At 35.3% G+C, this 27,668-nt stretch overlaps 1 protein-coding gene across 1 annotated transcript in view; it reads left to right on the top strand.

Moving 5' to 3' along the window:
* ERBB4 (erb-b2 receptor tyrosine kinase 4) overlaps positions 1-27,668 on the top strand; it is a 1,129,145-nt gene that overhangs the window by 1,062,309 nt on the left and 39,168 nt on the right. The window contains exons 21-23 of the mRNA XM_053597917.1: positions 18,851-19,006; positions 21,622-21,697; positions 25,539-25,685. Of these exons, the coding sequence (XP_053453892.1) occupies positions 18,851-19,006; positions 21,622-21,697; positions 25,539-25,685 (379 nt within the window). The remainder of the gene's footprint in view (positions 1-18,850; positions 19,007-21,621; positions 21,698-25,538; positions 25,686-27,668) is intronic.

Genomic DNA, 27,668 nt, shown 5'->3' with positions numbered 1-27,668 from the left:
GCGTCAATAACATAAGTTAAGAAACAATATTTCCTTCAGTTTTTAAAAGGAAATTTTATATTCTTCAAATTGTGACTAAAGTCTGTCCTAGACATAAAATTTTATTTTGTCCTAAAAATGTGTAAGAATCCAAGGAACTTTGCAATGAAAAATAATGCAGAGAAAAGTAACAAGAAAAGACAGAAGTATTCCCTTTGAATTTGGATTATATCAATTACACCTGTTGCAGACTGGATTCTTCAATGTGACCAGATGAAATATAAGAAGTTATTTATAATGTACAATACATGCTTTATTTATAGCACACAGCACAAACTCATGGTTGGTTGGAATTTATGTTATCAAGCTTTTGCTTGATAAAGGTTCTACTGGGAAGTTATAGGGATTTGGAAATGGCATTATCCTGGGTTTAAAACAGCTTTCTGGTCTACCTCCAGTAGTTCAACTCTAAGTTAATAATGGGTGTTACTAATCAACTCTAAGAAATGAATGTTTTAGCAATGCATAAGGTGGTTACGGTTCAATAAGTAAATGCATTCATTTATTCAGGAAATATCTACTCTTATTTGCAAAGGGCAAGGTGGACCCCTGAAAGTTTTTCTGAAATAAATCTATTAGGCAATAATTTCAAGATCATTACAGTTTTGGTAGAAATTAGAAGATCTTGATCAACAACAAAAAAAGTAACTTACGATAGGGACTGATAAAGGAGGCAAAAGGCAGTGGGGACTATACTATTCACTTTTATTGGTAATAATAAAAGTAATTTTAAAATCTTACAAGATATTTATATCTTATAGTGTTGCCATGTTCAAACATTCTTAAAAGTCTGATCTAGAATTGGGTGAAGTTATTATGAAGATTTCAGAAATGAAGGGACTTCTGGAGGAAGGGAAGATCTTTATATTAATTATGTTTTAGCCTCCCACTATGGCCCTAATTAAAGTTTTTATTTCCTTAGCTGCTCTCTCCTAACCTTAATTACCTGATGTTGACTATAACCACATAGTGAGAGTGTGTGCAGTGTGTATACATGTATTATCCCAGTGGTGATTCAATTCAATGTTTGTTTTATAGCTATAAACAACCATGAGATAAACTAGATTTTATTACTTTTTTCCTCTCCACCCCACTTAGAGACAAATATGTCTGGGCTATTTCTTTTTTGATTTTGATCCATTTCCCCAGAAAGAGAGTGATAGAATTACCATTTTTGATAGAAAAAGTATACAAGGAAATATAGGCTGTTGACATAGAGTCCCCACAGCAAGAAAAGAAGTTGACTGACCACATCACATTTCCCTAATCATTTTCTTTTCTTGAAATAAAACTGGCTATAAATTACATTAAAAAGGAAATAAGTCTGCAATTTCAACATTTCTGAATATTGCTGCAGCTGACTTAAGATATACCTGTTATATAATCAGGGATGATGTGAAACTTAGAGTCAAACAGTCAGTATTTTATCGGGAAGATAATGATAGAGGTATTTTTCTAAGTATAATTTTTGATTTTATGAAAAAAACTTATGACAAATTCAGATATAATTTTAATCATTGTAGTATGATTTTCATGTAGGAAAAACAAACATAAGAAACCTATTCCAGAGCATTTGTTCAAATAAATAACACCTCTTTACACCTGTCTCGGAACTACATTTCGATGTTTGTTGGGGATTCTGTGAGTACTGGTGAGAGTTGCGAGATTTCACTGTGTATTTGGTTTGTTAGTAGTGTATATTTTAGCCTGGGTTCTCCCGAAAGCAACACTTAAGGCTGAGCTTAAGGTGTTATTTCCTTCTTAGGGAGCACAATCTCAAGAAAGTAGATATCAAGGAAATCTTTGTTCATCTCTTTGGGGCAGTCTTTCTGTCATCATTGCATCTCAGGAAATATCTCCTGAGGGAAGAGGCTTACCCTCGGCTAGCTCACCTGTTCTGCGGGTGGTGTCTCTATGGTAACTGAGCAAGTCTTGGAACCTGAGTGTCAACCTGGACTCCCAAGAGCAGCAGATGGCAGTGAAAGAAACATGGGGATACTGAGGCAAATGATGGAGCCCACATGTGCTGGGCACTATGAGTGAGAATCAGAAAGTGTCAGAGACCCAGGAGGCAGGTGAAGCAAAACGATCTGTAGCACATAAGAGGCGAGATATTTAGTGACTAAGACACCCACACTGAGCCAGCAGCTTTTCTCACTTCTGGCTGGGCTTCTAGCAGTGGCAGAAAGGCTATGGTAGCATTTGCTGTAATCTCTAAGAAGGTTAGGTGTCACATCTCATTCCTGACACCACTTGTCAGGGCCCAGGACTGGCCAGGTCTCAGGGCCAGCTTAACTAGGTTCTGGATGCAGACTTTTAAGTTACCTTGCTCAGGTCTGTTAGGTGCCAGCTATCTACTTTAGCTGGAGAGAGAGAGAGTGTGTCTTAGAGAGAGTAAAGCAGTCTTCTTAGAAAGATAGATCTTAGTCTTTAGTAGAGCTTGGTAATCTTCAGCAGAGAGACGCCGTGCTGGCGTTCTGCAGGCAGATGAGGAGACAGAGTCAGAGTAAGCGGGTCCGTGATAGAATGCGTAAGCTCCCAACTGTCTTCTCCTCCAGCCTGATATAAGGCTGATCTCGTGCCTCTCAACACCACAGGTATAGAGACTGCCAATTCACCACTGCTCTCATCTCGCGAGCTCTCATGCTTGTTAGGAGAGCTGAATCCCTCTCCATGCCCTTTCCACCAAGGTGTTCCATTATTGAGCGATACAGGTATTTCTTTTAATTCTCACTCCTCCTAGCCATAGGCTATATGAGCTGGTACACTTAGGAGTAATACCAAAATCATACAAATCCAACCATCCTTTACTGTATCTGACTCTAGGAATGTATATTTAATTGGGGGCAGCGCCTGTGGCTCAAAGGAATAGCGCGCCAGCCCCATAAGATGGAGGTGGCCGGTTCAAACCCAGCCCTGGCCAAAAACCGCAAAAGGAAAAAAAAAAAATAGATATAATTGGGAATTGTGGGCAACAAATACTGCTATCACTTTCCTTGTGAATTTAACCAACGTGTTATCTGTGGGTTGAATCTCTATGATTCAAGGATTCCTCCTCCATGCCCTTCACCTTCCTGTGCAAAACTCAAGAGCAATTGTTGATGTGAGTTAAGGCCCCAGCCCAATTGTTGATGTGAGTTAAGGCCCCAGCCCAATTGTTGATGTGAGTTAAGGCCCCAGCCCAATTGTTGATGTGAGTTAAGGCCCCAGCCCAATTGTGATGTGAGTTAAGGCCCCAGCCCCATCCACCCATAATCAAGACTCTGCTCTAACCTAACTGTTAGATGTTACATATCACTACCTCTAATGTAAGTGGCAGGGGCAGTTAGAGTTATTGTGATGTTCCTCAGTGAGGGTCTTAGTGAGAATGATAGTAAATACGATTCTTCCTTCCGCCTGTCTCTGCAATGACTAACACATATGGTACTTAGAGAAAAGATAGATGAGTAGAGGAATTTAGTCTACAAAACGCAGATATATCCAGGCATTGAAGGGAAAACTACCATTTATAAAGAGTAGTTATTTTTCAATGGATAATTTGAAACCTTTCGATCTAAGAATATGGTCAAATGTAACAATATGTGTTGGTCAACTGTTAAAAAATTGATTGCTCCAGTCCTTTCTTTTCACATGGAATTCCTGTTCTGTTAAGCCTCTTTCAGTTTCAGTATGCTCAGTACTAAATATTGCTAACTATATAATTATTGCAAAGATTAAATAAGATGATATATATATTTATAAGAGTTTGATAAACAACAGAGTATCATGTGTAAATCCCTGTCTTTGTGTGATTATGTGAATATTTTATATAGATATGAACCATTATAATTGATAAATCTGACCATCTGCTAGAATTTGAGCTAAAATAATATGAGCCTCTTTGAATGTTGAATGAGTAAATGGATATTTGGATTTACTTCAATAAATTAACCAGTTTGGTGTATATTATGAACTCCTTATATTTAGGAAAGTTGCAATTATTCATTGATTCAAAATATATTTATTGAATAAAGTTTGCAGGGTGGCACTTGTATGCTAGGAATACGAAATTATATGTGATGTCTTTGCATTGTTTGACTAGATTACTGCCTAGTGAAAAGACAGGCATGATCATTTCTTGGATAGAGTGTTTTACATACTGAACCTCATTGATTTCTCACATCAAACCTGTGAAATAGTTATTGGCTCACCCACTTAACAAATTAAAAAAATATATTAGACTTGAGGAAGAGTCTGACCTCAAACTTCTCATTGTCATAAGTGGTTTAACAAACACAGGCTCCTCATAAACTCATAAATAGTAAGTTTGTACTTCGAGCATACAAAGTACATGTGTATAGGTATGTAGTGTGTGATATTGAGTAAAACAGGCAAATTGCCTGTCTCTTTAAGAATTGAAACTTTACATGATCGCAAGAGGGACTTTGCCTAACAATTGCAATCAGGGTAACCTGGCTTATTGTACCCTCAATGAATCCCCAACAATAAAAAAAAAAAAAAAAAGAATCGAAACTTTATTTTATAAACTGGCTGAAACTTAAGGATATTCTAAAGAAAGTCACTGAAGGGAAGTTCATTGCTGGTGGAATTGGCAAAATTACCTGTGCATAAAGTATCTAGGAAGTATCTAGGAAGACACCAAAAAACTTCCTCTTAAAACTGACAAAAACATTGTACACAAAAACACTTAATTTCAGAGCACTACACTTGTGGATATAGCTCATGATTTTTATTTTTGACCTCAAATAGTAAGAAACAAGCAAAATAAAAAGTAAACAATCACCTAGAACAAATTAAGGGTTAAAAGCATGATAGTATGATAATACGAATTGTTTGATGATTCTGATTCTTAAGTTATCATTTTAATTTGCACTCCCAAATTATGAAAAATATTTATGGGGTTTATATGTATATGGGTATTTAATATTTTGTCTTTTTTTTTTTTTTTTTGGTTGTGGTAGTCGAAGAAATTGATCTCAATTGTCAAAATAACAAAAAGTAACACAAGGCAGCTGAAAAGTGCTGCCCCCTACTGCTCAAAGAGCTGTCAAGCATCTCTGTGAATCCATGTCCCCTTCAATTCAGGGACCATGAATAGTTAAGCATTTATTATGGTTAGCAAATAGCAAGTCCACTGAATTAACTACAGAAATAACTGCTCAAATCAGCTAGTAGGAAATAATAATTGTAAGTCCATCAGAGAGAATTGCTATTCGCAGTCAATAGCAACAATGGATTCTACAGTGCTGAATTTTGTGTTTCATACACTTAGGAAACGTATGCCATCTGTGTGTAAGAGCATTTTCTATTAAAATAGATGATCATATTAAATAGAGTAATTTATGTTGCACTGTGCTAATGAAGTTTATTGGAGACAGAAGTTAAAAGGACACTAAAGACTTGGGGACACCATTGAGGATCAGGCACACTCATTGTGGGAAGTGGGACAAGACTGATGCATTCAGCAAAAGAATGATTCACAGAATTTTAAAAGGGTTTTATTTAGGAAACGATTTTCAAACTCGCCAGGCAACGTTGACAGCATACCCTGAGTGCCCGCCGGCCAGCCGGCTCCTTCCACAAGCGAGGAGGCAGAACCATCCTGGCGGGAAGGCACTGACAAGCCAAATGAGAGTTGGCCACGGTCTTTGTTTGCTTAATAGGAAAAGTTATTACCTTTGCTTGTTATCTCAAGAAGGCTAATGGGGCTCTCATGGTTCTCTCTTTCCAGACACTAAATAACATCAGTTACAATGATCCCAATTAAAATAGGGAATAGGAGACGTGTAGTTGAAAATTAAACTAATAACCCCCGATTTGAAATCTTCTGTTACTTTTTCTTGTCACATGTACTTTTTAAGATTCTGATTTCCTTCATTAACTCATAGCACCTTAAAAAATCTCTAAATTACTAAAAGTTAACAAAGAAAAAGGAAAGATAGAAATTCATTTGCTGTAGTAGTCCTAATGGGAGATTTTCCAGCATCAGTGGAATTAGGTGCCTAATTTTCTTAACACTGCATTTAAAGTATTTCCTAAGAAGTGTGAAGCCCAAAGTATTTGTGAAAGAATATATGGATTTAGATTAAACTGAATTTATTTGAAATTTTGTATTGCCTTAAATATAAATACAACATTCTACTGTTTGATGCCTCTGAGCTTTTATTCATAAACTCGTTAGTAATAAATCAATAACTCATAATTCATGTTCTCTACATACGTATTCCTAGGTTACAGGCATGCTTAAAGGAAGACGTTACAAATATATAGTCAATACATAATTTTAATAAATAAAATATTAAATACCCATACGCTTATAAACCCCATATAGATTTTTCATATGTCTTCCTAGTTACTTCAGAACTTATACACAATAACAATTTGTGCAGCAAGGAAAAACTGGACTTATTCTAATATTAATCCACAGTGTTAACCCCATAAGAAAAACTTGATAGAATGTATTTCACTAGTTTAATAGAATGAGGAATCTAGAGTATAATTATAGATACATGTCTAGGTATTTATTTGCAATCTTTTTTTTTTAATTGTTGGGGATTCATTGAGGATACAATAGACCAGGTTTCACTCCTTTGTACTCTAAAGAAAATTAGAATATATATAGTTGATTAATTATTGTACTTTCTCCACTTATGAAATTATGTGGAGTTTCCCTATTTCTTTTTTTTTTCTTGAGACAGAGTCTCAAGCTGTCGCCCTGCATAGAGTGCCATGGTGTCACAGCTCACAGCAACCTCAAACTCTTGGGCTTAAGCGATTTTCCAGTCTCAGCCTCCTAAGTAGCTGGGACCGCAGGCACCCACCACAATGCCCTGCTATTTTTTGGTTGTAGTTGTCATTGTTGTTTGGCAGGCCCAGGCTGGATTTGAACCCGCTAGCTCCGGTATGTGTGAGTGGCGCCCTAGCCGCTGGAGCCACAGGTGCCGAGCCAGTTTCCCTATTTCTATTACTCCTATAACTACTCTGGAATTTTAGTAGCTTGGTATTTTTTCACTAAGCAAATCTCTGAGTCAGTGCTTGTGCATTTTGTGAAATAAAATGTACAGGTACATTAAAGCAGATAAACAAGCATCTACAAAACAAGTGAACAGATTGTTTAGTTGCCATAGACACATTTTTAATGGTAGCTTGATCCAACATAAAACATATCTATTGTCCTTGGCTCTATGTCTGCTTCTCTGCTATATCCTTGTGAATGAGGTAATAGTATTGATTTATAACACTTGTCTATGGAGTGACGATCCAAAGCACTCCAATGCTACAAAGTGGATTTAGGCAAACATTAGAACTCTTCATTTGAATATATGTCTGAAGGAGTCAGCCAAAAACCCATGTGCATTTGAGTAACTGTCATGTACTGTTTCATTTTCTTTTCCTGCCCTCTCTCTTTTAAATCATAATTATTAGTGAACATATTAAAGAATACTAGAGCATGAAAAGAGGAACATGAGGAAAATTTAAAGATGAATTATAAACATGGCAAAATGGAATAACCCACAAATTTTTGATCCAGCAAACAGTGCTCTCTGGAGTTGTGTTATTAGTGACCCTGAATAATGTCTACTATTTTGGGATTTTTATCATACTTTTAAAATGAGCTCAAGACTTCAGAGACCTTAAACTTGAAAGACATGAATTTTAATTACATTCTTACTAAATGAGAACGGTGTGAATTTTATTTAATCAAATGTTAATTTATCCTTTTCCTGAAGTGTTACCATTTCGTTGATGAAACCATTGCCTAGCACTTTGAATGAGAAGCGCATATGACAATTAATAAAGGAATAAGAGATCCTGGAGAAGTGAGGCTATAAACTTTCTCCTTGCCATCTTGTGTTAGAAAAAAGAAATTAAAGATGGATAATGTGAGTTTAATGTACTAAAAGGAAAAAAGAAAGCCCTGGGGTCCTGTTGCCCATGTCTTCTTTCTAACTAGATTAAAACACTTTGAGAGGCATAATTAATAATTTATTATTCTGTGGAGGTGAAATCATATATATTTTACTGTGCAATGAAATTTTATGTTGATTTAAATTGTTTAGTATTTATAAGTTATTATTAGAGATATTATTTATCACAATATCAAACATCATTTTAGGTAAAATCCAGTGAAATTCCCTGCCAAGGGAGTGGTTTCTGAAATGTAATTAAGGTTCTATACTATAAAAGGTCTAGTGCTTAAAGAAGATTTTTGAGGAAATTATCTGATAATATTTATCTATCATGATTTCATTTGGCCAATAACATATTAATATAGATATATTGGAAGTGGAGATGGTTGATAACAATACTTCATTGTTTGATTTTTAACTGTATCAATATTGAGTTGACCCTTAAGAACGTATGGGGCAATAATTCAGTGAGTATAGATAGTAATTTTTTCATTTACGAAGATAATGGAAAGAATATTTAGATATTTTTATTATAAATGTATTACCTGAGACACAAACCAAAAATTAAATTCTTTCTTAAGCAGAAGTGTATTTGTTCATCTCTAAATCAGATTTAGGTACGTATGTGAGGACTGGGTATAAGAGAGTAAAGCTGTTTCTTGGAAGGAACATCACTTCAGAATAAGTAAAAATGAAAACTAAATGTCCTCAAATTCATATTCCCAGTGAAATATGATGGTGATGGTAAGTCAAAACAAGCCATGTCTAAGGATAATACGCACACAGACGTTTACTCCTGATAATGTGGTGCTTCCAACATCTGACCCTGCTGAGTACCTGCTCTTTGCCTTGACCTTGAGCTACAAACTACTACCTGAAACTATTATGAAAGGTCTTTCTCAACCTTGTTTTGGGACAGAATACTTTTATACAACCTTAAGTAGTGTAGGCTGAACTAGAACATATTTTTTCACTTAGCTTAGAGAATTGAACGGGGTTACTGAGCTGGAAGGTTGTTGTTTTTTTGTTTGTTTGTTTCTTGGCTAGGCTCTTGACCAAATTCTCATAACTGCATCAAGAATCATCTCTGTGTTCTACCTCAACTCTCTTATTTCTTTTCCACCCCTTCCCCATTTGTCCCTCACTAGTTCTCTGCCTACTTTCATTTTTTCATAGCCACGCCCCTGGAAAAAACAGTTACATCTACTGTTTTCCACTTTCATCTCCAATTTCCTGTCCAAACCACTATAGACGATCTTTTCTGATCACTTAAGCAAAACCTTTGTCAATAGCGCTGCTAATAACCTCCTAAATGCCAATAATAGCTCTTTGCTCCTTTCCCTGTATCATTGTTCTAGCATTTGGCATTTGATTGTCAATCATTCAATATTTAAAGCTTCGTATTTCCTGAATTTCCGCTGCATTGCTTTTCGCTGGACTTTCTCCCAACCCCTTCCTTGGTCATCTCAGATTTCTTCTTGTGCTTATTACTTCCATGTGTTCCCTCACTTTGGTCTCTGTGAGGCTTTCATTCAAATCTACACCTTTAACTGTTTCACAGATTCCCATGGCTCGCACATTCACTGAATCATTAAATAAATACTGATTGCCAACATATGATTTGCAAGTTGCTGTTCTAAAGGGTACAGTGTGAGTACCAGGGACAAATTGTCTCTCCTGGAGCTTTCATTATGGTCAGTGAAACACAACTCACAGTTTAAACAACAATACACTTACATATTGTCAGGCAGTCATCGTGCTCTGAAGAAAAATAATGCAGGATAAAGGTTTAAAGAATTATAGAGGGGAGGATGCTATTTCAGTCTGAATAGCGGGGGAAGTCCTCTCTCAGGAGATGATATGTAAGCAGAAGCCTGAATAATGTAAAACCAGACCTGCAGATGTCATCGTCCAATCAGTACCACTAATTAAAACTTTAAAGTATTCTTGACTCTTCCTCTCTCTCCTGCTCCTGTTTTCTCTGACGTTAAGTACTATTGATAGTAGCTCTTAGATTTCATTCAAATAGATCTCCTTCTCTTCATCTCCCCTCCCATGAGTAGCACTGGCCTGGTCTGGGCTGCCACCATCTCTCACTTCGACTGTAAAACAGCCTCTTAACTCTAATTGTCACTTTTATCTCCCCCTCTAAATAGTCTTGCACGTTGTAGCCAGCGAAGTTTTCTCAAAACGTAATCCAGTCAGGTTACCTTCGAGGTTCTCCAGTTTAAATACTTCAATGACATTTTTTGTTTCCCTTAAAATAAAAGTCAGAATGATGAGCCTGGCCTTCAACATCCTCCATATTTTACCCTGTATACTCCTCTAACCTGATCTCATTTCAAATTCTCCATCTGTTATTTCTGCCCAGCACCGTTAGCTTTCTTGTAGGCCCAGCAAATTCCACAATCCCTGCAACTCCAGTTTTGTACATGCTATTCCCAAGCCTCGAAAGCAGATTGCCTGCATTATAATTCCAGCTCTATTTGCTGTGTGTCTTTGGGAAAGTCCACTTAACCTCTCTGTGCTTCAGGTTCTTTATCTGTAAAATGAAAATAACAATAGTATGTACTTCACAGAGTTCTAAAAAGTGCTCAAGATACTGCTTATCTCTCAGCAAGTGCTATCTGAGCATTTATCATAAAATACATTCTTGCTATTGTTATCATGGTGCCCAGGCTATAGTAGATTCTCAGTAAATCCTTGTTGAATGATAATTTCCTATCCTAGAGGCTTATTTCTTTTTTACCAGCATACTTCTATCCAGGCCTCTAACTTACATGGAAATCAAGTTATCCTTCCTTAGCTAAAGAATATTGTAGTCAATATCTACACTATTCTAGTCAATATCTATAATATTCTTGTAAGTAATTTCTCATTCCCATTCCATTCGCTTTCTTTTATTAAACTTAACTTTATGTTTTATAACTTGTCTTCAGTAATGAAATGGGTCTTCAGTAATGAAATGGGCTATAATATACTATACATATTAATTAGGGATAAGGATATTTTTTCGCAGATGGTGTGTGTGCTTTCCATTTTTAGACTCAGATTTAATCTAAATTGCATATGAACTATGTCTGTTGAGTTTTTTTTTTTTTTTTTTTTGTAGAGACAGGGTCCCACTTCATGGCCCTCGGTAGAGTGCCGTGGCCTCACACAGCTCACAGCAACCTCCCACTCCTGGGCTCAAGCTATTCTCCTGCCTCAGCCTCCCGAGCAGCTGGGACCACAGGCGCCCGCCACGACGCCTGGCTATTTTTTGGTTGCAGTTTGGCCAGGGCCGGGCCTGAACCCGTCACCCTCGGCATATGGGGCCGGCGCCCTACCAACTGAGCCACAGGCGCCGCCCTGTCTGTTGAGTTTTAAAAGCGAATATAAGCTACTGTCCTCAGCAGAAAAGAACAATTAACACATTCATGAGTTAGAGCGCAATTTATGGTTATATGATAATGAATAACCATTTCCTAATTTAATAAAACTCTATGCCTTAACTGTAAATGTTAATATATGAAAATAGTATGTAGACCTTTCACTGGTTGTGAAATATAAAATATTAGATTTTATAAAACAGTAAAACTTTTAAGGAAATACCTTTTTTTCATATTAGTTTTAACATTCTGCAGTGATACTGTAACAATCCAGAGCATTTCAGGAAAACACTGTAGCAACATGAAAACACAGTTGTTTTTAAGGTAAATTCTGTCTAGTTCTGCCAAATGATTCTGATATATATGCAGAAACATTATTACCAATGGCTTAAATATTATGTATCAAACTCTCTACATAAGATACACTCTTAGATACTAATGTTTAATATCTAGACATAAATTATTTTAATTTGTAAAGATGACTAAAGTTGATTCTAGATGTAGAAAGGGAATAGCAATTCATAAAAATGTATTGATTCTTCTTATTTGAGAACACTGAAATATATTTTTATATGTATACTTAAATATTATAGTATACCACAGATTTTAAATATATCCTAAGAATAGAAGCTGTGCCTGTACTTTTTAAAATTTCTTACAATTCTTTTTCCTGCATATCTTTTAGTAAACTTTTTTTTTTTTTTATTGTTAGGGATTCATTGAGGGTACAATAAGCCAGTTACACTGATTGCAATTGCTAGGTAAAGTCCCTCTTGCAATCATGTCTTGCCCCCATAAAGTGTGACACACACCAAGGCCCCACCCCCCTCCCTCCGTCCCTCTTTCTGCTTCCCCCCCCCATAACCTTAATTGTCATTAATTGTCCTCATATCAAGATTGAGTACATAGGATTCATGCTTCTCCATTCTTGTGATGCTTTACTAAGAATAATGTCTTCCACTTCCATCCAGGTTAATAAGAAGGATGTAAAGTCTCCATTTTTTTTTAATGGCTGAATAGTATTCCATGGTATACATATACCACAGCTTGTTAATCCATTCCTGGGTTGGTGGGCATTTAGGCTGTTTAGTAAACTAACCTCTCTTACATAGGAGAAAGAAGATGACCTCAGTGTTCACATACATCTATCATAGAACTACACAAATATTTTAAATATTTTCTTGAAGTACTATCTTGTTACAAAAATATTTTCCTGTCTGTGGGTATAACCTTACAAGAGTAAGTGAATGCTTTTTAATGCATTTATAGCTCTACTAAAAAATTCTTAGCTGTACTGGTCCTTCAATATGGCATTCATGGTCCACTTTTTGACAAGAAATTTTGCCAAATTTCTCCATTCAGAATTTATACTTTACCCCCATGTGTTATACACCTTTGCACCTTCACAATAAGCGTTTCTTATAACCTGCGATGTGTGTGCACATGTGTGTCTGGATCGGCGTACGTGTATACAATAGTCCTTGTCACCCTCGAAGGTTATGAGTGGCTGTTCATGTATTTTGCTCAAAATTAGTTATCCCCCAATTTCATTTGGATTTAAACTACCTTCTTTGGGTTGAAACATCCAAAAGAATCTCTGTCTCTGATATGTTCTTATTTAGATGAAACATAATAATGCTAATAACTACTGTAACTAATATGTTCTCAGAAGTTCCTCCTTACTCACAAAACTCCAGTCATTTTACTCAAACACACATTCTAAATGAAGCGTTCGATTTTGTAAAGACTCTTATTTAAACATTCTACTAATTACTGCAGTGAAAAGTTGGGTTTTGTTTCTAGGTAAATATTAACGTAACACTTAATTTTTAGGATTTGAATCGCTTGAATCTCCTAACCCTGGCAAATATTAACATGCAATCATAATAGGCAGAAATAGGGACTTAGTAAAAAAAAGTAAAGAAGTAAAAAAAAGTCTCTTAAATCCTAGTAGATATAGACTTGTTGTACAAAAATGTTGGCTTTGAATGTAATTTTCCTGAGTTTTCAAATAGTAGATGGTAATGTGTATTTCCAAGCAATGTCTCTTTGTGACTAAATTCAAAGAACCAACCATTATATTTTAACAGACTTTAATTTTGTGGACCAGAAAAGTATGGTATTTCTCCTAGAATACTGATGTAGAAAAAACTATTTTATTTTTGTATCTTTGCATAAGACCATGTTTACAGTGCCATTTTTCACAAAAGTCTACCACAGAGTATGTTTTCTTGTAATTAAAACAGTAGGATTTAATGGCAGGCTGGGGGTGCTTGTGGTTTTTGTAATAATGAACTGAACTATTTGAGTGGATAAAAAATGTTAATACAGTGAATATTTTCAGTTGAGCTAAGTCTTGTCATAAAAGATGAAAATATTAAATTTGCATTGAATGTTTCTAAAACAAAATTGATACTGTAAAGTTGTGTAAAGGTAGTCCAACCTTGCCAAACAGAGTGATACTTGTAAAGGAATATAGAAGTTATAATTTAAATAAATTCACATTGACAGAAAAGTAAACCCACTGGCTCATAACCTAAGGTCACAAGTTTCATTAAATTCATCTATTTGGCCCCATGACTTGCTTATCTTGCTTCACTGTATTTCTTTCAGCGGGTTGCAGAGGGCCTGTGTTTTTCTCAGGCTAACTGCTATATATTATGACATGTAGAAAAAAACTTCATTCGTTTCAAAAATATGTGAGTGTTAAAATTTAATTTCTGTAGGACCTGTGGATCACTTTTAACCAAAAGTCATGGAAGGAATTATTGGGATCCAAGTTGCTGAAGTAAATCATAGAGTAAATAATGCCATTTTCATTTGATTAGTAAAAAAAAAAACAATAACAGCAAAAAAGAAATTATCTTAGTCACATAGTTTAAGAACATACCTTTTACCTAATTCTATGCAATGATAATCTGATACTTTGGGGCGTCAGATGTTTTGATGTGAAGCCTAAAATAAAGTTTAAAAAGTAGAATTTTAGAGAAACGGGTTTTGTTTTTGAAATTGTTTAGGGAAGAAGAAATGTTTTCTGACTCATGTGTTTGTCAGTGATAATAAGAAAGGCTGGAGAAGAAACTGACTTAAAATTCAGGGTAATGTCCCTAATCATGCTGAGTCTTTTCTAAGGAATTTTTTTAACATTCTTCTTGTATTTCTACAAAGTTATTTTTTTCTCATCTGTCCTTATCTCTGTCCTTGTGACTCGCTTACCTTCCCTGGATGAGCTCAAATAGCCAATCTCTCTGCTTCTGAGAACAGAAAGTGCTCAAGCTGGTCAATGCAATTATAGCGTACGGTTTTTATTTTGTCTCGGTCCCCTAATTCTTTGGCAATCTTCACCCTGAGCTTCTTTCCCACTCTCCATGGACCCCTGCTTTGCTGGTGCACAGAGTGAAATTGGAACAGTGTCTCCTTTTAAGCCTCTTCCATTTCCTGTTTTCTCTCATTCTCTACAAATGTTACCTTCTCTTTAGCGAGGAACCAGTGGTAGGACATGACCTTCCCCATCCTCCCAGCTCCCAACTTTTCCTTTGTTGCTAACTTAGAAAAAGTAACTCCATGCCTGTGGCTCAGTCGGTAGGGTGCTGGCCCCATATACCGAGGGTGATGGGTTCAACCCGGCCCCGGCCAAACTGCAACCAAAAAATAGCCGGGCGTTGTGGCGGGCGCCTGTAGTCCCAGCTACTTGGGAGGCTGAGGCAAAGAATCGCTTAAGCCCAGGAGTTGGAGGTTGCTGTGAGCTGTGTGAGGCCACGGCACTCTACCGAGGGCCATAAAGTGAGACTCTGTCTCTACAAAAAAAAAAAAAAGAAAGAAAAAGTAACTCCCTTCCTTTACAAAGCCTTACTCTGCTTACACACTTGATGCCACACCTATGGGACCATTTCCTATCATTTCTTCCTCCAGACTCACTGGCCCCTCTCAGGCACCCTATAAACACCAGTTATCTGGGCCAGGGGAGGGACAGCCTCACATTTGGCTTTTCCTCTCTCTCAGGAGGCAGCCTGTTTGTTCATTCATTTTTAAGAGCACTTTTTTTGTTGTTGTTGTTGTTGTTGTTGTTTTGTTGATCACCATTCTTCAAATCCTCGTTCACTCCGAGTCCACTGCAATCCAGTGACGCCTGCACCAGATCACCAATATTCCCGTTCCCACCTTTAAGGGTCTCTGCTCAGTCATCCTTTTGGACTTCCCTGTTGTACTTGACACTGTCACGAGTTTCACCTTGTTAGAATTCTCTCATTTCCTTTCCAACTCCACAGTCCCACTTTGTCCTTTTCTTTTCCTACAAAAACACCATTTCTTTTGGTTACCTATTTTGTTACCTACTCATTTAACAGTGGTGCTTTTCCTGAGTTTGCCCAAGAAAAGAATTTGAGTAATCTCATTCTCTCTTATCATTTTGTTATCACTGATAAGGTTTGTATCTCTCTGCTGCTCTCAACCGAAACTTAATTCTCCAAGTGACTGCCCTAAATGAGTGCATTGTGTACACAAGATATATTGTACACAAAGGAAGCCTCAAAATGATTGAGAGAAAATAAGTACTTCCTGTGAAGTAGCTGATAAACTAATGGAATTTACATACCTATGTGTTCATACACAATGAACAGATTAAAATAAATACTTAAAACAGGCAAAAATTGAAAAAATAAGTATAAATGAGTGATCTACATGTTATACATGAGATTCATTTATGAGTAAGTTAGCAGTAACACAAAATATCTACTTTTGCTTTATTTTTAAATTCCATGTCCAATGATATATTTATTTAAAGCGTTTCATGCATGTTTTTAAATTTTGATCTTAAGATTAGTACATAGTCATCCAGCTTAAATGCATGGAATATCAAGTTGAGGCTAAAGATATGCTAATTTTAACATCCTTAGTGATTTTTGAAATTTGTCTTCATTATGTTAATTTCATAAGCATGTTTTTCTTATTTCAATTTTGCACCCTATTATCTTTTGACGTCCAAGTGCAATGTCATACAGATAATTGCAGAAGGAAATAAAAGTATACAAAAACAAAGTTTAAAGGTGGCAAGGTCGCTGAAATTCAACTATTGTAGGAAAGATGGCAGTACCAGGAGATACAGTTGTCAGTTGACAGATATTTGGGACTCTTCGGTATAAAAGTATTTTTTGAATATCTGAGGAAATTTCAAGTTACTTAAAAGCAAAACTTTTGCAAATCCAGAATCATCTGTGACGCAAAGCGCTGGACAGAGTACATGACAATAGTAACAGCATTGGGTGTTTACTCTTGACCAAGCACCATTCCAGGGGTTTACATTTAATTCTCACAACAGCCTTATGAGGCAGGTGGTATATTATCCCCATTTGATAGGAGGATATACTGGCAAACTGAGAAACTAAGAAACATGTCTCAGGGTATACAGATGGCTGCATATGGTGAGTGGCTGAGCTAATACTGAAGCTTGTGAAGTCTTGTCCCAGACAAACACTTTTCATTACTGTATTCCCTTCTCTCCACTACTGAAGATTCATAGGCGTGGGCTGACAAGGACCTTGTAGAACACAGCTTTCATAATATGTGCTTTCAGCCTTCTTTCAAACGAGATATTAACTACATATATCTGTGAATTGGAGAGGAGACCAAGTGAAGAGGGTGACTTTCAGATTCCACATTGGCTACATGCAGGAACAACACTCTAATTTTCCTTCCATTGTAAGAAAACAGATCATTTTTAGCCCAAAACTAAATTTAATTTTTCTGTCATTAAAAATGCTCAATAAGCAATTTGCAACATATATGCAAGAAAACCTGAAAATGTGCAGGTGTTTAATACTAAAAAATGTGCAAAAGGACAATATAATAAAAATCATGATTACCAATATGGAATTATTACTAACAGGATTAAAATTTTACTCTCCTTTTTCTCTTTCTTTACTGTTTCTCCCTTTTCCCTCTTTTTGTCTTTCTTTTTTTCCTTTGTCTTTTCTTGTTGTGAGACTATGCAAATATATTTATTATTTATCCTGACCTGGTGATTCAAAGGCAGTAGAAGGAAAAGAATGGATGGAGTAATGAGAGAGGGAATCAACCAACTGTCTACTGTTTATTGGCTGCCCAGTATGTGATGGGAGTGAGAAACGTGGGAGGGTCAGACTGAGTGATGTCATCTCTGAGGGCGTGCACCATTCATAGCTCCAGATGGTTGAACAGTCCCTAAGGGTTTAGAGCAGTGGTTCTCAACCTTCCTAATGCCGCGACCCTTTAATACAGTTCCTCATGTTGTGGTGACCCCCAACCATAAAATTAAATAATAAAATTATTAAATAAAAATTAAATAATAAAATTATTAAATAAAAACTAAACAATAAAATTATTAATAATTTTATGGTTGGGGGTCACCACAACATGAGGAACTGTATTAAAGGGTCGCAGCATTAGGAAGGTTGAGAACCGCTGGTTGAGAGCAAAACAATGAAAGGTACTCAGATAAAAAATCTTTACTTTTAGAAATGAACAAGTCAAACCATAGCTTTTTACTTTCATTACTCATGTTAGCACTTGATTCTCTTAAAAAATAGTTTGGCAAATTAATCAGGGGAGGGGATAAATGATCAGCTAAGATTTAGAAATATTTGAGCTTTTCTATTTTTCACTTCAAACTGGAAGCGTTCGATAATTTGCTATATAGGCAGTTCCCAACTTACAAACATTCAACTTTAAGTACTACTCTCATGAACGGAGGTTATTACAGGTAATAAGTAAATGACATTTCCAACTTACAAACAAGTTCAACTTAAGAAGAAACCTACGGAATCTCTCTCCTTCACAGCCTGGGTACTTCCTGCGTAGCATTTCTAAAGTTTGAGCATAGAAGATGTAACCTAATTGAGAAATGCAAATGTACGTTCTTTCTGTTTTATAAAATAACTTTGATAGATCCATGCATCAGAATGTTGTTTTAAAATGATGCTGATAATCTCAGAGTTTAGATCTAGATAAAGATAGATAAAGTTGGACATTGTGTCCTATAATAGGAGTGACTCAATCTACTTCGAAGTGAAGAGTCTGTGGAGAAATGATATGTAATTTGTGGTCTAAGACAAGGTTAGATTTGACCAAGTGTGTATGTGTAGCGTACACAAGGCAAGATGGCAGGAAGCTGAAGTTATTCAGAAGGAAATAATTAGGAATGTGTGGATCACGCCAAGTATATGTTAGTTTATCTACTAAGACACCTGCATACCTCTCTAATGAAAGTGTTTGAAAGAGGATATCGAGTCACTGGGGAAAAAAATTACGTAACATTTAGCTCACGTGCAGGTAATTCATTTGTCTTTATAGGATGTCATGGGAAAAAGGCCAAAAGCTATTTGTGGTCTACTTCCCCCATTCCCTCCAGGTTTTCTCTAATTTTGAAAATATTCCAGGATTCTGGCTTTATTTGAAAAAATGTAGCATTTTTCAACTGATCTTTAAAAGATTCCTTTTTAGAAAAAAGGAAAAACCTAAGCACAAATTATCATCGAGGAATTTGCTGTTTTTCAGGGAATGATGTACCTGGAAGAGAGACGGCTTGTCCATCGGGATTTGGCGGCCCGAAATGTCTTAGTAAAATCTCCAAACCATGTGAAAATCACAGATTTTGGACTAGCTAGACTCTTGGAAGGAGATGAAAAAGAATACAATGCCGATGGAGGAAAGGTAGGTATCATTTTGAGAACAACATTGCCTGAAAATAAAGTACATATGATATCTTTTGATTGCCTCATATTTTATAGGAAGAAACTAGTAAATGAATATTATAAAATCCCACATTTATAAGCTACCATTTGCCCTTTTTCCCGCCCAGGGCAATATATATATATAGATAGATACATATTTTTTTTTGTGTGTGTGTATATATATATATATATATGTATGTGTTGTGTGTATACATACACATGTATTGCATAGATATGTGTGTGTATATATATTATATGCATTGTATATATTATCACCAAAAAGAAGAAATGGAAGTCGCTAAAATATGCAGATTCGTGTCTGGACCCAAGGAGTCTTCATATTAGGTTTAAGATGGGAAATTAGTGGATCCTTTGGGATTCTAGAAATTAAACTTTAATACAAGCCATAGAAATTGTCCCATTGATCTTAAGACCACAGCACTGACTGTTATGGAGAGGCAGAACTCCACTCTTGGAGACTGGAAAAGCTTCACTATACCAAGAACCCCTTCATCAGAACACAGTCACCGCATTGTCTCCCTTTTCTGACTCTCCAGTCTTAGCCCCATCCTCACAACTGGTTTCCGCCTCTCTCACACAGCACAGAGTCTCAGGCCAGGCCTTAGTTTCAGCCTTTGTGTTTCCCTGTTAACCCACTATTTAGCTTGCCTGTCTTGGCTGACCAATAAGTATAGTCTTCAAATGGAAGTCCTCTAACTTGAACTAGGGAAACAAAATGAAATTAGTGAGTGCAATCCTTTTTTTTTTTTTGAAAGAATCTTTCTCTGACACCTAAGCTGAAGTGCTGGGGCATAGTCAATCATAGGTCACTTTAACCCGAAACTCCTGAGCTCCAGCAATGCTACCATATCAGCCTCCTGAGTACCTAGAACCACAAGCACACACCAACCATACCTGCCCGGCTAATTTATTTACATATTTTTGTAAAGAGGGGGTCTTATTATGTTACCTGTCTCAAACTCCTGGCCTCAAGCCATCATTTTGCCTCAGCCGCCAAAATTGCTAGGATTAATATGTGCGAGTCACCTTGTGCCCAGCCAGGAAACACAGTCTTAATCTATGGTGACTTAAAAGCTTATACTAACAAAAAGAATTATTTACATGTCCTATGTTTATGTTGTGCCATATTAACGTGGGTTGTCCAAATGCATATTATAATATTATGTAATGATAGGCTTCCAGACAGTTAACATTGATTTTTATCTTAAACTGTTTTATAGCTGTCTATATTCAATCTTATCACAAAGCTAAATACTACAAAATTTTTAAAAATACCTTCAGTTTTGAGAAATTATCTGACTTTTCCTTGATTTTATTAGCTTATTTTGCCAGTTTACTACCAAATTGTAGGAGTTTAAGACCACAGCTTTGAAATTCTCTGTAAGACTGCACAGAAGTTGAAGTCTATAAATCACATGACTTGTCTTGGGAGCATAAGACTTGAGACATAAGATTTGTCTAAAGCAAGATTCATTATAGCTTTAAATGCCTGGTAACCATTAAGTCTTTATCAAGCCACCTGTGATTTATACTTACTTCTTTAACACAATGTCCGTAGTCCATAAAGTCTGCTAACTCCTTGCCCACAGGGAAATTACTTTCAATGTGTCTTCCGTTCCCTTTCGCTGAATACCATGATTCTATCATAGCGTTACCTTGGTGTCACCTTGGTGAGCAGCCAACCTCATGATTTCAAAGGCCTCTTCGGTTTTAAGCTTTCAACTGCGAGGTGGAAGTGTTTATCTTTATTCCGTAGAACCTAATTATATTCCCAGCTATATAATGCTGCCCTTCATAGTTGAAATTCACTCTGCTGACCCATCAGCAGCAGGGTATGTGGGTTGAGTTGTTTTTCTTATAATGATGATGGATTTGTGCTGATCCTCTCACATTCTTTTATATAGTTCCTATTTTGAAAATGGTACATATTTTCAATAATGGCTAACCAAGACAAGGGAGGTCATTTATAGGCATAAAAGAAAAATAAAGAAAAGCTAAATGCAGAATTCACGATTTTAGGCATCACTGTGACCAAAGTATATGAGAAGAGAAGACAGGAGGCACCAGTGAAAAAGAGTCCTTTGTAGCAGGGGCCCAAATGTATCTGGGGAAGAAAGGGGTAACTGAAAATACAGGGACTCTCATTTTTTTTTTTTTTTTGAGTTTAAGAATATAAACACATTTTAAGGAGCATCTGTGTTAGATGTTTAGATTTGATATTGTGATCCAAAATGTTAACTAATAACTTTAGTGAACATTAATTAAGAACTATAAGAAGTTGTCCCTATTTTATTATTTTCCTTTTTACTGTTAATAAAGCGTTAGCATATACATCTTTAGGTTAATTCATTTATGAATTTTATAAATTTCAATTTATTTCTTCCTTTTATTGAAAAATAGCCTCTATACAATATGTGTATATAGGCACATACTTATATAGGCACATACTTATATCTCTATACACTTCAAAAAATATAATTAAGTATAATCCAGTGACTCACATAAAGGAAATAGATATTTTTTAAAAAAGGATTTTTATGTAATTATAAAACTTTCATTTCTGTTTCTCTGTAGATGCCAATTAAATGGATGGCTCTGGAGTGTATACATTACAGGAAATTCACCCATCAGAGTGATGTTTGGAGCTATGGTAAATGTTCCATGTGAATTAAAGCCTTTAAAGCAAAAGTAAATATGTTAAATTCATGTAAAGTATCTTAAAGCTATATTATTTTATTATTAGAAACACCTATTTTTAAATCTCATTTCCTGAAAGATTAACTTTTCACTCTCTCATTTAAAAAGTATTCTAAGTAGCATTATTATCTGCCTTTTAATTTATTTTCTGGTTCTTTAGGACGTGATATACTAATCATTCGTTGGAGTTGTCTTCCATAAGCTTTGAGTTCATAGTAACTTATCTGATAACTTTAATGGAAAAAACTTAGTTTAGGGACATTTTCATAGAGTTCCATGGCGTCAATTTTCAATTACTCTTTGAAAATATAACTCAGAATGCAGAGAATGTCAAAACAAAAACAAAAGCATCTTTGTGTTTTCGCTTATGGGAATTTATGTTCTATGGTAGAAAATAGAGACTGTTGTCAAAACAAAGGCTAATTACTGAAAGCTGTAAGTGAGAGCAGTGAACGTGAGGGGAGAGGTAAGAGAAGACTTAAGTGCAACTTGATTTCAATTTACAAACTGCTTTTGAAGTAACAGAAATGTTAGAGAGTGAATAGTAACAACTGGAAAAAAGCAATATTTCTAATTAGAACATTTACTTAATCGTGTTTAACTCAGTTGTTATGACGAGGTAGTTAGCATCTGTCTGGCTACCTAGAACTTGAGTCCAGGATTAGCAAGTAGTCAACACTTTATCTAAGTTGAAATATACTACGTAAAACCATTTCTTTACATATAAGAAAGCGCAATGCTTATTTAAATAAAAAGGGTGGAGGTATGATTTAAAGGTATGGTACAATTTATCTTACTCTAATTTAAGCTTAGTCTTATCTTTTACTCCTTTTTTATTTTTATTTTTATTTTTTTTGCAGTTTTGGCTGGGGCCAGGCTTGAACCCACCTCCCCTGGTATATGGGGCTGGTGCCCTACTCCTTGAGCCACAGGCACCACCCATCTTTTACTCCTTTTTAGAAAATAAGAATTAAGCCAGTCAATCATTAAGGAGCTTATTATACCTGTTATCTAGGAAATAATATCTCTAAAAAATTATTTAAGACATTTCAAGAAGGTGAGTTTGTTCCCCCACACATGTATGCCATAGGTGGTGTTAAAATTTTCACGAAGGCGTCACTTATTTTACTTATAAGTAGAAAATGTTGTATGTTTGAGGTATAAAACAAAGAGAAATGCTCAACAAAATCTAATTGTTAAATTGCTATAAGAAGTATATAAAAAAACAAATCTATCATACAGATTATGTGATAGGTTTACATATTATCCGATACAGATTAGCATGTAGATTGACATTGATATGTATAGATTAGCATATGTATTATATGATATAGGTTTATATATTAAGTATTATAACTTTTGTGTATCATATATATTATATACATATATATTTTTTTCCTTTTTCTTCTCTCGTCCTTTTTTCTCACTTATGTTTCCCTGAATTAAAAGTGGCACTCTGCTGCAGGCAAATTTTAAATTACCTCAAAATATGTGTGTGTGTGTGTGTGTGTGTGTGTGTGTGTGTGTTTACACGTGTTATATATATAATGTTGGCAGAACAGTCATATTTTTAATAGTAAATTTTGTCTTTGGGGGAAAATCTTGTTACTCAGGCTATAATATCTTTCTTCATGTTGAGTTGCAAAATCCCTGGAGCTGTTCAGTAAAAATAAATAGATAGATAGTCCTCTGTTTTGAAACATAGCCCAGGTCATCAACCCATATTTATAAGGCATTTTAAGATTTTATGATACATCATAGTTGATAGTGAAAGGCATAGACGGGAGAGAAAGCTACATAATATTTTTTATAGTGTGCCTTTATGGAAAATTATCATTGGGTGGACTTTTATTTTTATAAAAATAAATAAGCATTTTGTATGATGTATATCTCAGAGACAGAATTGCAGCATTAAGTTTTGAGAATGTTTTTGACTGAATTTTCCTCAGATTGTCCTTTTATATGAAACCATCCCTGTTTTGTCTTTGCCCCAGCAAAGCTATATTTGGGTTATTATTGGGAGAAGTAGAGGTTTTGCTGTTGTATTTATACACTTCTGTTTATTGTACTTTCTACTATTTTGACCCGTAACTGCTTTGTTTTTTGCATAGATTGGAAGTTCTGATTGAGATGTTAGAGTATCTACTATATCTTTTATAACCATCTACCTAACTTAATGAATCGTTCTTATTATATATACATTTTATGAGTACGACTAATTAAAAATAAACATCCACTTAACTTCTTTCAGCCTGCCTTATGGATACTAAGTTTTAATCATTGGTTCTATGAAACTACTCAATATGAAAAATTAAATAATGATCAATAAATTAAATTATGTCACTAGTTACATATGGGTACATTATACCTAAATTTATAAGACGTAAAATTAACAAAAAGCTAATTCTTAGTGATTATATTATGAAGGCTAACTTGAAATTTACATATACTTTTATATTTTAAGCCTTGTATTTTTTATTAGGCAATAATAACTGTTATAAATTAAAAAATACTTCAGTCTGAATCAATAATTTACTACAATTGGCAGTGGAAAAGAAAATATTGCCCCAATTAATGAATTTAATATCAAAAGACGCCTATGTGAAGTTCATCAATCAGATTTCATTTTGTAATACTATTGTACCCAGCTAGCCATTTCTGAACTTAAAAATCTTTATTAGGAAAAACATATTTTTTCATTATATGTTTGTTATATCACAAAGAATATATCTTTAGTGCAGCGGTTCTCAACCAGTGGGTCGCCACCCACAGGAACTGTATTAAAGGGCCACGGCATTAGGAAGGTTGAGAACCACTGCTTTAGTGTATATATTATTGCTTAAATCAGAATCATCATTATCATCAAATCTGGATGTTTGCATGCTGAAATTCAGAATATGCTTTCTCAGAGAAAAGTAACGTTTTAGTGATTCAAGAAAGTCATTTGTTACCTAAGGAATAAACAATTATTCATTCCTTTCAATTCTGCGGATGCTCACTTCACAGGTATTACATCTCACCTACAGAGAGGTCCTCCCTCAGACTCACAGAGGCAGCCTGGGGTTTCTTTGTGTGTGTTAAAAAGACAGCCACAGTTTTTTACCATAACATAAGGAAGTAAAGCTGGGACTCTAGTTTAACCATTTAGGGTTTTTAGAGTAAAGATACTAATGTGAGTGGTGCCTGTGGCTCAAAGAGGTAGGGTGCCGGCCCCATATGCCGGAGGTGACGGGTTCAAACCCAGCCCCAGCCAAAAACTGCAAAAAAAAAAGATACTTCTTTGTATGTGTTAAAAAGACAGCCACAGTTTTTTACTACAACATAAGGAAGTAAGGCTGGAACTCTAGTTTAACCATTTAGGGTTTTTATAGTAAAGATACTAATGTGAGAATCATTCAGTAGCAGATTTTGCCTGCAATTATATTTATCGGTACTGAATACATATTATATACTGTAAATATATTATTTGGGGGCTATGATGTGGTATGGTGAAATGTAAATTAGGTCTGCAAACATTACTCATAAGTAGAATAGGGAAAAGATATATTATATGCTGATGTCCACTCTACATATTCTCTTCTACTCAATAAAAATTCCAACACAATCATAAGAAAATGGAACTCTCTACAAAGGTTTTGGTACTGGGGTTCTCATCATGGGTATAGGTAACTGAAAAACCTTTTTAAAAACTCACTTTTGACTAGTCTTTATGGAGCATTCTTTTGCCTCTGTATATATTGCTGACTTGTTGAAAGTATTCATACGTTTATGTAAAAATTTGATCTCCAATTTAGGAGTCACTATCTGGGAACTGATGACCTTTGGAGGGAAACCCTATGATGGCATCCCAACACGAGAAATACCTGATTTATTAGAGAAAGGAGAACGTTTGCCTCAGCCTCCCATCTGCACTATTGATGTTTACATGGTCATGGTCAAATGTAAGATTGCAAAACAATTTTGTCATTGCTGTCCTCATTAGTAAGGAAGTAGGTAGTAAGGAGATGTAATTAGTCACCATAATGTTAGCGTTGACATTTATGTTGGCAATAATTTAGTAATCTTTGTAGGTAAATATCTCACTAAATAAATGATGTCAACATAAGAGAAAAAAGTTGGAAACTGATAGTTTCGAAAATTAATTAAATGGAAATAGGTTTACTGTCTTTGTCAAGAGGAAGTTAAGGCAGAGCGGGAAGTGAGAAATGAATGACATTGACCTAAAAAGATTATGAATGTTTACTCTTTTTCACTTTGATCATTCGTTTACACCAAACTCTTACTTTTCTTTCCCTTTCCTAGGCCCCAGGCACATATGTATTATAAATATGTCCTGGATGACCTTGAGGCCCTTAATTTAAATAGAATTAAGGAAGTCCCTGGAGTTTCTGACTTAATTTAAGTGAGATTAACATGCAGCAATCTCTTCTGTATAATCTCAGGCTTTCCCCTTTTGATTTACATGGGGTTAACAAAGAAACAAACTGGTGAAGGTGAATAAGCATCTTATTAATAAGAGACTTTGGACCCAGGTCTACTCAGATTTATATTCATGACATGTGTGATACATTCTGACAGTGAGGAAAGAAATAAAAAATGTTCTTTGCAGCTTGGGTCAGCATGCCCTTTTCTCTAAGCATAGTTCTATTTACTCAATATTTAGTTGAAGAGAAACTGATACCTCAACTGTGAAGTTAACCTTTTATTGGCTCCAACAGTTCCAGAAACATCTGTTTTCTCATTAGCATCTTGACATTAACAAGCTTTTTTTTTTTTTTAAATTGAATGGATATAGAATATAGAGTATTTGAACTTTGGAGAAAAGAAAAACAGGTGATATTAATGATGCAAAAAATGAAATATAAAGAATTCCCAGAACAAGGATAAAAATTGAACTCCCAGATAAAGAAGAAACAAGCTTTATAGATTTAGTCTATCTACCATTGTTTCATAGATGTCTGTGGAAGAAAGTTTAAAAATAGAGGAGAGAGAGGGGACGGGGGAGAGGATGGGTAGAGAGAGGGCAATTGATGGGACAACACCTACGGTGCATTTTACAAGAGTACATGTTAAATTTACTAAGTGTATAATAGAAATGTCTTAACACAATAACTCAGAAAATGCAGTGAAGGCTAGGTTAACCAGTTTGATGAAAATATTTCAAATTTTATATAAGACCAGCACATTGCACCCCATGATTGCATTAATGCCCACAGCTATGATTTAATAAAAAATAAATGAATGCAATATATAATTTGATCCCATAAGTAGCACAGGAGATGATTTAGATGCTCTGATGAAATGATGTAAAACCAGGAAAACAATTTGCCTAATAGAGAGTTGTGCCTTTTGGGGTGGAGTGGCTAATATGTAAGGAGAGGATCATTTGACAAGAAGATCAAAAGAAGCTTGGTACTTTAAATTTTGTCATCTCATCAGTCAAACAGAGCTTAGACAGACAAGATCCACTTTCCCTAGACTCCTAGCAAAATAATAAAACATATTTTGAAAATTGCTATAGTATTTTTATCTGTATTAGAAAATCAGTACTTTCTAGTACTGATAAAAGGTATCAGGTAAGTAAGGATTACCCATCAGTTTTCATCAGTTATTTTTTTCCACCAGGAAGAATCTAGCATGAGGAAGTTGCTTTAATTCCTATTTCCCCTTCATGCCCTTGCACAGCACTGTAACCAAATCTTTTCTCGCACGTCACTCGTGATACAACACGACACATTATATTCCAATCATTTCATCTATAACTGTCGAAGAAAGTTTTAAAAAATTATCTCCAAGCCAAAGAAAAACAGACCAGAATTTTATAAATTCCCATAGTTATCATGGGTTCTAGTTTCTAAGAAGAAAAAGGAAATGTTAAAAATAGAACAACAAAATGAAACTTTGATCTGGTATTACATAGTATA

Source organism: Nycticebus coucang, chromosome 7 (assembly GCF_027406575.1).
Source record: "Nycticebus coucang isolate mNycCou1 chromosome 7, mNycCou1.pri, whole genome shotgun sequence".
In the NCBI taxonomy this organism is placed as follows: domain Eukaryota; kingdom Metazoa; phylum Chordata; class Mammalia; order Primates; family Lorisidae; genus Nycticebus; species Nycticebus coucang.
This window is presented reverse-complemented; position numbering and strand designations above follow the sequence as displayed.